The 12,229-nt window shown below is 40.8% G+C and overlaps 1 protein-coding gene across 1 annotated transcript in view; it reads left to right on the plus strand.

Annotated features, from left to right (window-relative positions):
* LOC104129484 (cytochrome P450 4V2) overlaps positions 1-6,103 on the plus strand; it is a 20,200-nt gene extending 14,097 nt beyond the window's left edge. The window contains exons 8-11 of the mRNA XM_009642419.2: positions 3,283-3,385; positions 3,725-3,859; positions 4,030-4,209; positions 5,928-6,103. Coding sequence (XP_009640714.2) covers positions 3,283-3,385; positions 3,725-3,859; positions 4,030-4,209; positions 5,928-6,103 — 594 coding nt within the window. The remainder of the gene's footprint in view (positions 1-3,282; positions 3,386-3,724; positions 3,860-4,029; positions 4,210-5,927) is intronic.
* Positions 6,104-12,229: the final 6,126 nt, after the last annotated feature.

Below are 12,229 nucleotides of genomic sequence, written 5' to 3' on the forward strand. Positions count from 1 at the left end.
GTAAATTTTTTTTTTTTTTTTTTTTTTTTTTTTCTTCTTGAAAGTGTGCTGTTAAGTTTGTTTTTTTGTCAAGAAATGTTACATGATGTAATTGTTGTGCCCCTAGGATGAGCGACCTAATCCAACAGCGACAGAAGAGCCCTTGGCTTTGGCCTGATCTTGTATATATGCTGTTCAAGGAAGGAAGAGAGCATGAGAGGAACCTCAAGATACTTCACAATTTTACAGATACAGTATAGATTCTTTTTTTTTTTTTTTTTTAAATGCTTTAATGGTACATTTTAGTTGTTGGAACAAAGTCTAGCGCTCAGTAGAGAGCTTCCAAATGGGGTGAGGTTCAGCCCCCTTGACATGTGTCTATTAACAGGAGAATTATCTCTCTGTTGGGATGCCAAGGAATTCCTGAAAAGAAGACAACAGATGACTTCCCTGTCAGGAACTCTGTCGTATTTAAGCAAGGGAGTATACTACTCCAAGGGAGTAACAGGACAACCAAAACAAACAGGAATGAATTGAACTCTTGTTCTGCCCCAGGTGCTCTGCATCTGAATCACCTGCAACAGCTCACTGACAAGTTTGTCGCAGTAGGCGTAGGCCTGTGCTTGGTAATGTCACTTGATCCAGCCCTCAGAAACAGAAGCCTGTATTCATTTTCCCCTATTTGAAGCAGAACTGCTGAGATGAGCAGACATATGCAGGTCCCCCCCATCAGCAGTAAGACACTTTGACACAGAAACCATTAAGCATACATCACTGACTTGGCATAAAACGCAGTGTTCTTTCACTGTGTTAGACTGTGCACCCCTTTCTCTCACCAAATAGTTCCTGTGCTATTCTTGCCAATGGTTGTGCTCCCAAATCTACTGTTAGGATCTTACCAGAGAGGCTGCTTTCCCTGAAATAGATGTATGTGCCCCGCCATGTCATTGTATCAATGCCCACAACAAAGGGAACTCTGAACTTTCACTACTTATAATGAGCCACATTGACTCTGTGTTGTTTTTAAGTAGTTCATGTTTTGCTTCCTTTTACTGGGAATTGCAGCAGTGAGGCATGAAAGCGTCTCTTAAAGGGACCTACACTAATGCTCGTTTCCCATGCTGGGCTGGTGCATTGAATGTAAGAAGCCAAATCTTAGAAGATGACAAAGGACCAGTAAATAATAATATCACCTAGTGTAGGTGCTGACAGAAAGCGGTGAGGCAAAAGGTGGTTCAGTATGTGTCTTTATACGTGTATGTTCAGCAAGGGAAACTCTGTGTGTATATAACTATTTTTTCCTCCCCCCATTCAGTGCTTCCTCTGAACAGAACTGCATACTCTACAGCCTTTATTATTAATTATTTTGTTGTTGTTGATAGCAATATCAGTTCATTGAAGGGTTCTGTTTTGCTGTGATGACAATGGTGGTGGCAGCAAGAAATCTGTTTGTCACTGGGACTGTGCTTTGACCTAAAAAGGGAAGTTCAACCATTGCTCTCATACTGAAGAGAATTTAGGAAGCTTTAGTGTAGTGGTTCCAGCCATGCTATGCGTTAGTCCTGATGCAGCGTTGTGGGGTGTCCTGGCTTCTCTTCAATTTCCTGGGTTCCCCAGTGGTTAGAGATGTGATCCTTAGTTATTGGATAAGGTAGAGAAGGTCATCTTGGTGATCAGTCAGTTCAAATTGTGGTGATGTCTTTTGATTTGTTGTCATTATTGTTGGCATTCACAATTGGCTTTTTCCAGACGCTCTGGATGTGTTTACACTTGTTGATGATCAAAAGCTTGTTTGTATAGTTTGGCTATCTATTTTTCTTGATCACACAAATGCTATTCAACGTTCATTCTGTTGCTTGGGACAAGAGGGGTTGGTCATTTTTTCACCTACTAATGGAAGAAGTCAGTTAAAGTTCATGAGCTAATGCTGACAGCTATGCTAACTAGCTTGTGTAGGCTGCTACAGATGAATGTTGTTCTAATAAGTTGGGACAAACTTGTGTGATGTAGACTGTACACACGTGTTGCATGCATCATATCTAATGTAATGGTTCTAATCTCAGGTGATTGCAGAAAAAGCTGCGGAACTTGAAAACACCAAACAAATAGAAGAAAGTGGCTCCATAAAGAGAAAAGCTTTCCTGGACATGCTGCTGAGTGCAACAGATGATGAAGGGAATAAATTGAGCTACAGGGACATTCGTGATGAAGTGGATACCTTCATGTTTGAGGTACCCAAAGAATCCATTGGTTGTTTTTTGCTTAGGGCTTTTGTGTTTGGTTTGTTTTGTTTGTTTGCTTTTTTCCCCCAGAACCTGAGATTCACCATTTGCAGGTAGTGACTCTTCCTTTTCTTAGTTCAGGAGGTTGCTTTTGGTATGAAGTTATTTTAGCCCTGGAAGACTAAAAGGAAATCTCCATAGGATAGAAACTACTGAAGGATAGAAACATTTGATCCAAAACTGTGTGCCCTGGCAAAATGTTGGGCAATACACATGACAGGCCCTGCCTATGTGATCAGGCTCTACTCATGAAAACAGGTGAGTAGTAAGAGCTTAATGGCTGATGTGGGCCATGGGCTCTCAGCTCCTGTTGCAAACCTCAGTAACGCTAAAGAGAGCTCTAATGGTTTCAGTGTTTTGCCTTGCATTTTGTCAGCTCTCCTCACATTTTGTCCCTTGCCACGTTGGCTGTAGCTTCCTGGTAATGTCATCAGCTGTGCTTTGGTGTACTGTCTTCATATGTCTGGTTCCCTGTCCAGTGAAGGATTCTAACCAAGACTTTCCCAAGTTTTTCACACATCTCCATTAGGTGGACCTGAATTCTATCTCAGAAGAGCTTAATTCAGAGTCGTATTACTGCTGTTGTAACCTAGAGAAACTCTTCCCATCTTACCATTCCTGTACTACTCCATAGCTGGATTTTGAAGAGGTGCAGCATCGACTTCACAAGTGCACCTTTTTACTACCAAAATCCTTTGTTGGTCAACATTTTCCTTTTGTGTTCCCATCTTTTTTTCTTTTATTTCCTTTTTTGTTTGTTTGTTTGTTTGTTTGTTTGTCTTACGTCATTTTTTTGTGTTTTTTTCCCCTTTTGGTCAGTTTTCAGGCACCTGACAGAATCATGGGTCATCTTATATCCTGATAATGTTTTGCATAGAGTTCTTCACACTTGACTTTTGTTTTTCTCGTGGTTGTGGGACTAATAAGTCTCACTTTCCATACTACCTACACACCTAAGTATTTATGAAGCCTACTTGTGCACAGGAATAGTGTTGAAGTTTTTGTAAATCTGGACCTCTAGGGCCATGATACAACAGCAGCTGCTATGAACTGGGCCCTGTACTTACTTGGATGTAATCCTGAAGCCCAGAAGAAGGTTCACAGGGAACTGGATGAAGTGTTTGGTAGGTTTCCATTCCCCCCCTTCATTGGGGTTGCATTTATGAGTGAGGATGTGGTATATTATAAGCCTAGATGTAGAAGGGAAGGTAGGAACATGCCTTGTGGCCCTCTGGAGCTTTCAATAGCTAGAGGTGATTGGGACGGGTGCTGGAAGGTCTGTAGGAGAGTACCACCAACCTTATGTCTTTGGGGCAAGGCATGCATGTTCAATGTATGTGTAGCACCTTCTCCTATGTGGTCTTGGTGCATGATGAGAGTTCATGAAGGGAGCTGGGGTGAGTTTGCTTAACCAAAAATGGGGAGTTTTGGTCTTGCTTATCGCCCTGTTTATTTTTGGACAGGCAACACTGAGCGTCCTGTTACAATGGATGATTTGAAGAAGCTTCGATACCTTGAGTGTGTTGTGAAAGAAGCCCTTCGTCTCTTCCCTTCAGTTCCGCTGTTTGCCCGTACCTTGAGAGAGGATTGCTGCATTAGTAAGTAGTGTCCTGCATTTGCCACTTCTTGTCCTGGTAGCATCTCCTCAGTGAAGGTGTTTCCCAAGTGAAGGACAGCATTGTTTTATTTTTTCTGTGCTGTTGTGTATAGAAAGTCACTTACTTGCTGTTGTTTCAACCCTTCTTCTCCCTCTCCCTTTTCTTTTTAGGAGGATATCAAGTACCAAAAGGCACAAATGTTCTTGTCATAACTTATGCCCTGCATAGAGACCCTGAGATCTTTCCTGACCCAGAGGAGTTCAGGCCTGAGCGATTCTTCCCCGAAAATTGTAAGGGAAGGCACCCATATGCTTATGTGCCCTTCTCCGCTGGTCCCAGGAACTGCATTGGTAGGTAGCTGAAGAAGAAGCCCTTGTAACACGGCAGTGCTGCTTGTGTTGTGGGAACTGGGGCAGCAGCGAGTGTATCAGAAATTTAAGTCTTGATGTGCCTCTTGGTCTTGTCCTGTTCCCCTCCCTCCTTTTCCCCCTTCTCTGCTCCAGCCCTGCCCCTGAATTCTGGGCACCGTCACCCCTGCAAGCCTGGTGCTTGAACTGCCACATTTTATTTCTTCCCAAAGGTTTCCTTTCTTCCCAGGGGCCAGCGTCCATCATGCTGGTGTTTCCTCCTCCCTGCCTGTGCAGCCTGGCAGCATGTTAATGGGATCCTGTGTTTGGACAGGATTGCTTCCAAATTTCTGATCCTTAGTGTTGGCAAGACAGAGCGAGAGAAGGCAAATGTCCTGCACTTGTTTTGCTCTGGAAACATCTCATCTGTCTCTCTCACGATCTCAGCTGGGTGTCCCAGACATGCAGTCTGCAACTGATGTATTCTTTCCCTCTTTCTGACACCACTGTTGCTCTGGTGTTTTCAGTGTCACCCCAGAACTTGTTAGCTTTTCAGATGCCACTGAGAGGCTTGGCAATTATCTGTGCTCAGAGTAGGGGCACTGTTGTTTATTTTGTAGAACACATGAAAAGATGGTGCCCTGCACTGATCTTAAGTGCGGATGGGGAACACTCAGCAATTATCATCCCATTTACAGGAACAGGAAACACAACTTTTTCTGGTTTTTTTGTTTTGTTTTTTTTGTTTTTTGGTTGTTTTTTTTTTTTTGCGGGGGGGGGCCTTTTTTGTTTGATTGTTTTTAATTTGTCTCATTTGGAATAGGCACCCTTCCCATAAGAACAGCAGACTAGGTCTTCCCATGTTCCAAAGAGGAATCTAATTTAATGTTATGTGTCTAGCTAGTTCCTGGGTGTACAGGAACATGTGCAGGAGAGGTGGTTCATGAATAGCACAGCAGAAATGCATCACTGCGTACATGTGCACAGACATCCATCTGTGCACATTGTACAGAAGGGAGCACGGAAAAAATTTTGAGCACTGGGTTTTGTGTCCTGTTCTCACTTTCAGTTTAGTTTGAGTGAACTGCTGGATTTGTGACATTTGCTTTGGTTTCCCTCATATTGCTCTGTTCTCCCCTTTCCTCCTCCACCTTTCTCTGAAGTGTAAATTGAACTTTGCCCTCTGTGCTACTAAATCATCAGTTTGTGTGATGCTTCATGTTCATCGCAGGAAGATCTGTCTGCTGTTGTGTTGCAGTTGTATTGCCTTTGCTCCTCTCTGCATGTATGGAACAGTGGGATTTGTCTCTCCTTGCAGTCCCTGTACTGCATCTTCTGTTCTGGTCCGGCATCTATTCCCCCCTGCCTAGTCCATCCAAGAGACATGACAAGGCTGTGTTTTGTATTAGTTCCATGTAATGTGCTGCTGTTTGAGTTCTGGGTACTATGGGAAGGAGGATGTGCTGTGGATTGTCCCAGGAAGGCCAGAGCTGTCACGCAGAGAAAAGTGCTAGTTTGAGTAGTATCCACATGACCTCAATTTTTGGCCTAAATCCAGTTCTGTTCTCAAAGCAGATGCACAGTCCTTGCTGTCTGGTGTTCCTAGGGGTATGACTGTGAGCATGCAAATGCAGCAACTGTTGATAATATATAATATAATATTAAAAAGAATGTTTTTTTTTTTTTTTTTTTTTTTCATTGCTGTTTCCTAACTTTTGAAGGTCAACGCTTTGCACAAATGGAGGAGAAAGCTCTTCTAGCCCTCATCATGCGGCGCTTTTGGGTAGACTCATGCCAAAAGCCAGAAGAGCTTGGTGTAACTGGAGAACTGATTCTTCGTCCAAATAATGGCATCTGGATTAAGCTGAAGAGGAGGCCACATGCTGGATCAGAATGAAAGGAAATTCGAGATTTTACTTTTCCAAAACCTTCCAAGGTGTTTAGGCTGAGATATATTTTGATGGCAGTTCAACAATTTGTTGAAACTAAAGTTGGCGCCAATTGTTTCATTAAAGAAGATGAAATAGCCCTAAATTGCTCTACTTTTCTAGTACATGTGAACTTCATGTTTGTCTTTGAAGTGCAAGTCTTTAAACATCAAATCTTAGTGCCTTATCCACTCAGATGAAACTATTTTATTGCAACAGTGAAAAACCCCTTAACTTATGGTAGTAACAACAGTAATGCCTGTGATGGAGTGATCTGGTTATATTCCATAGCATTTGTGAGGTAACTGATAGTCTCAAATCTTTGTCTAGTTTTCAGGTTTCTTTGGTTCTGAAAGGTACAATTCTTCCACTTGGAACAATTTTTTTTCCATTTTGGTGATGACTGCATCTGTGAAGACAAAGCAAAAGTCTCTCATAATTTCACTCCTCCTTTGTAAGCATTTACAGTAGTAGCGAGTGCTCTGAATTACCTTTTAGCAAAGTGTACCATAAGCATTAAACCTGTATAATCATAGCATGAATTAGGTAGTGTGCAAATTACACACAGGATTTCATAATGACAGAAACACTGTATTATTACAAATTTTGAGAATAAACTTCTACTACATCTCAATATGGAATGAAATTATATCTGTAAAAATTACGTGCCTGGGTGTGGGTAAATTACTGATGGATAATTATTTCTTATCATCCATTCCTCTGGGGTGATCAATTGACCAGATTTTACTGTGTTAGTCAAAGCTGAAACAACAGGCTGGTCTGCTCTTGCCTTCTAGGGTCCTGAAGGCAACACAGAGAATTTCTTGCTAATTGACGTTAAAGAGGGGAATTACAGTGATGGAGTGAAGCACCTGTGAAAATTTCTGACTGTTTCTACCTCCAGGACAGGTCAAAATCTGCAACAAGCCACGCAGCTGGAGAACAGACTCTCCATAACTTTTGTAAGCACTGAAGAAAAAGCTGATGCTAGACCAAGCTGAGTCCTCTATCTGGTCTGCCCTTCACTTCTGCCCTACGCTTTGGCACTTCTTTTGGCTGGTGCATGTTACCCCAGCATGACCCCTGGCGCTGTAGAAAGAGGGGTGCACACCGATGACTGTGCCTCTTTATCTGCTGATGCGGCAGTTGCTCTTGCCACCGTGGTTGGTGGTGGGAGTTTTAGGTGCGCCATTGCCTTTAGGTTGTTCCAGGGCTGTGGGCGACCTGCAGAGGGGAACTGGATGAGAACCTGGAGGACAGAGCTGATATGGCTAATACGGACTGATCCACCTCTAATGGTTAATGTGTTACAGAGTAAGAAAGGAGTATTCTGTCCTTATTGCTTTTGTTGACCTTTACAGATTCTTTTCTTTTGTCTGTTTCCTTGTGCTCTTTTAAAAACAGTGGTTTAATACCCGGGATACTGCTGTGCTTTGTAGAACATCAGAATAGAGAGAAAATAATTCCTGTGTTTTCCAAGAAAATTAGAGGTTCCCTTGAACCTGCTGAATTCTTTATATTCTGAAAAACCTACGTTTTACCAGTTTCTGAGGATCTTATAAAAATAAAGGATTTAACTGCATAGTTTACATAAATGAAATCACAGACCTTAACAAACAGTTTATTGTAATAGCTACCTTTCTTTTGCCATTACGAAAACAAAAGTCATGTAACAATGATAATATGGTTACATTCTTCGGCCTTCATTTTCAAAGACGGGTTTCATTGCTAGATAATAACAAGAATTTAAGTTTACAGGGCTAATTGTAAAAATTGTTTTCTTTGTAATGAGATAACTTTCAAGCCTACCTTCTTACATTAACAAATGTAAGCCTACCTTCTTACATAAAACAAATGACACATTTTCCAGAGAGACTCTAAGTTATTTCTAAAAGGAATTACTTAATGCTTTTGGGTACTTGGTAATGTGAGCTTTGCAGGTATACAAGATTTGCATCCAGAATGTGTTTTCTCAGGACATTCAGTATGTATTTTGTTAAAACTATGTTCTTTAATTGGGGACTTTCAAGACAAATGAGAACTAACATTAATTCCTTTTTTTCTGTGGGGTCTATTTTGTGGAAACAGTTTTTAAAATTGACCAAACCATAACAATTCTCTCCATAAGGAGGTAATTTCTGTGATCTCTATCTATAATGACTAATATTTTTGCTTGTGCTTTGTTTTAGTACCATACTCTTTTCACATAATGGAATCTCAAGTAAATTGTAATTTCTTTATAATCTCTGATGGGAACAAGAAAAATAACTGAGAGAGAAACTGGATAAAACTGTAATGAGAAACTCATTATTAAAAGTGCATGGGCTCAAATGCTGGCACAGGGTTACCAAAGTGGAAAATCCCTATTTAATGATGCACAGAGCATCTTTGCCAAGATGAGTGCTGGTCTAATCCTGTAGTCTTTGTGTTCAGAGCTGTTCGGAAAAGGCAGTGACCTCTTGTCTTTTGTTGTGAAAACTGGTTCTGAAGCAATTTGAGGCTGCTAAGGAAATAAATATTGAAGAAATCAATACTGAAAGAACAGGAACTTTCTGCCTGCAGGGTAGATGTTAGATACCTTGTGTTGTGTAGAGTGTGTCCTCTTATTAACCTGAGTCATGTGGGTTTAGTTGTTGATTGTGGTCAGCAACAACCCTTTTGGGTTTGTTTTTTTTTTTTTTCCTCTGTTTTTTTAAATCTGTTTTTTTAATCCCTGTAGGATTTAGGAATGAAGTACAGCCTTGCCAGGTTTCCTCATAAAGTAATGGAACATATTGTGTCAGATAAGTAATGGAAATTGTGTCAGAAAAACTGCATGTGTGTAGTAGCTGTTGGTGATTTTTGTCCTGATGGCTAGGTATCTGCTGATGGTATGAAGGTAGTGGCTGAACTCTAAAACCAAGTATTACTCATAAGTAATGGTTTCTATAGGGTCATCTCAATGATGCTAGTCATGGGGTGATGCTGCCTCTGTTTCTGGAATATGACCGCCTTGATAGCCTTGTCTCATATAGAGATCCCTTTTGTATGGTGACAGAAGGGACACAACTTTCTACTGGGATGACAGAAATAAGAGTGCGCGAGTGTTTCTGGATCATGGTTTACAGCTGTTATGAAGAAAACTGACAACAAACCCTTTGTGTGACCTGTTGCATGGTGCCGCTTGAAGGCTCCTCCGGGGCTGCCTCAGAGGCACTAGAGGCTTCCAGACACCTTGACACAAACTGCTTTTTAGGCTCTGAAGGCTGCATGTTTGGGACACATGCAGGAGGTGGGTTAGTGGCGCTTACTAGACATCCACCTGCCTTCCTGAATTTAATCCTCATGCTGCAAAAGGCAAACGCTCATGTATAGATGTTAGTACGCTGCTGCATACCGATCTTCTTGCCACTCGTGATCTGATGTGTCATCTTGCTGATACTCCTCTTCCAGCAGGTAAAAGACTCAAGGAGCCCTTGGAGAATCCTACCCCGCTTTCCTTCCTAAAAGCAGTGTTGGTGCCTCCCCCTGGCAAACCTCCCAGTATAGTACTGCCTCAGTTCATAGTCAGGTCATGTTTAGAAGATGATCTTCTAGTTTGCATGGATTAAAAACTGAATTAACTCACTTTCTAAAAAAAAAAATTAAAAAAATCTGAGGTTCTTCTGAAAATGGGAGTTCTCTGCTAAGTATAACTCCATCTTTTACCCAACAAATGGGCTGATCCATACCTGGAGTGTAGCTTGTGAAGATGGAAACAGTTCATTGAAAATGTGAATTATTTTGAGTGAAGAGAGGCAGTCAGTTAGCAAAAAAATGTATGCCAAAACCTCCAGACCTGACCCCAAGCTAATAGTTCAGGGGCATGTAGAACTTGCTCAGGAGCCACTGTCTGACAGTTTACAGGACCTGAACAAGACACTGGAACCCTTCAGTACATTGAAATGTTCTGTCTTCTCTAATGTCTAACAATAACCAGGATCAGGTGTTTCAGCTGCAAGAAACAAGGCCTTGCACAGCTCTGTGTTTCTCCATATATAAGAAAAAATCAAATTATTTATAAGGAAAAAAAATCAAAGAAGCCCTCTTGCAAAACAAACCCAGTTGTTTAATATTTGCAACTGTCTTCTATTTTTTTCTACGATCCTGAATTTGGTCTGCATTGATTTCTTACTTGACATCTGATGTGCAGTTATTTCTGGGCTGTATTTCTAGGAAGGCTATTGTTGACATGTAGTTGCAGGATATGGAACTACTCTCCTGCTTTTATTTTGATACAACATGCAATCCAGCACTTTCCACAAATCAGCAAATAAGTTATTCTAGCCATCTTTTTGCAGCCATTTTGGGTGGAATCAAGTAAAACATGAGAAGACTTTGGCCTAGTGAGAGAACAGATTCTTCACTCAAGTAATGTCATCTGGACTCGGATGAAAAGGCTCCAGGTTGTTCATTGTAATCAGGAAAGATTAAGATTTAATTTTTAGAACTTGTTTTAGCAGCATTTGGTGTTTCACTCTGTCCTTTGTCACATACTTGATGATAGCTATGGAGAATTAAAGATACACAAGAGAATACTTTAGAATATTTGAGGTTTTTTTTTTTTTCTAGTGGAGCATTCAGAACCAGGTTCATGATAGTACTACAGCATCCTCATTCAGATGGAGGGATGTCCACAAAGCCATATCAAAATGAGAACTTGTGTTGTTCCGGTCTTACTGGTACCTTCCTTCCCTCACTCCCTCTGAGATGCTCTTCCTCTTGTTCTATGTCACGACTGGCGGGTGTCTCATCACACAGAGTAGATCCTCTCCCATGTTGAAGCTGCTTTTTGTATAGGATTGTCGTAAGAAATGCAGGATTTTGTTGTGGTGGGCAGAATTAGAGCTAAATCAGACTAGAGTAGTGTCCAGTCATTCATTTCCTGAGGTGAAATGATTCAGTAATTCCTGCCACCTTTGTGGGTGAATGAGCTTTTGCATAAATCCCAGTGGAAATCAGCAGAAAGCAGTATCAAGCTAGTAGGCCATTGCCCTGCCAGGGAGATTTCATCTTAAAGAACTTGCTGACAGCCTAGGCTGAAGCAGGTTTTGTTTTTTTTTTTTTAAACATCGAGTCAAATGTAAACGGAGTCAAAACAAGCAAACACTCCATTTTGTTTTAGATGATTCATCTAAATTTTGTACTTGTCAAAAAATGTTTCCATTTTATCAAAATTTTTATTGAACTCTTCTTTTAACCCTGCCATCTGAATTACTAAATCTTAATTAATAATATCCTGATTTAGTTGCCAGAACATTATTGATAGCTAAATAAATGAACACAATGAGAGCATTCAGACAACAGTAGCCTTAGATATGGAGCCTTTATGAACCTAAGGAGTGTTAGATGGTTTTGGTATTCTAAGCACTTGGAATTTCTAGCTCTTCTAATTTAATCTCTTTGGGTTTCAGTGAAGCTCAGTAAACTGATACCAGCTGAGAATTTGTCTCAGCATAGTTTATAATTTGTTCTACAATAAATATGTCCTGTAATACAATAAACAATAATTCATTCAGGAACATAGTGTTCGTACGCGTTCTCTGTACAGAAGTACAATTCTCCTGACGTAAGTGACGGAGCAGCGGTGCAAACGGGGGAGCATCTGTCATGTGAGTAGCAGCCCACTGGAAGAGAATGCATTTATTTTCCGAAGCGAGCGTGCTCATGATGATTCTCTTTGAAAAGCATTGCTGCCTTGTTTCTCAGTTTCACCATCGAATCCAACTGATGCCCAGGTGGATGTGGTTAAAATTATGTATGCTTTTGGGAGGAGTGTGATATCTAAATTTGAGAACTGCTGCATTAAGAAAGTATTTTTTTTCCACTAGTTTGCTTATGAAACAAACAGCTGTCACCAAAAGATTCCTTTTCCCGAGACAAATTTCTAAAACAGAGTGAATGGATTATAGAAATGAAATCTTACAGAAGCTTCTGATGAATGGGTATGACTGCACATTGTATGATGAGACACATGATCCTGGTGAAATTTATGATGAATCTGCCCAGTTTTTTCCAAAGTGTGGAGATGGGAAGGTTTATTTTGTTGTTTTGGGTGGGGTTTTTTTTTTGGGGGG

This window comes from Egretta garzetta, unplaced genomic scaffold (genome assembly GCF_000687185.1).
Source record: "Egretta garzetta isolate BGI_Z169 unplaced genomic scaffold, ASM68718v1 scaffold46, whole genome shotgun sequence".
NCBI classification, from domain to species: Eukaryota; Metazoa; Chordata; class Aves; order Pelecaniformes; family Ardeidae; genus Egretta; species Egretta garzetta.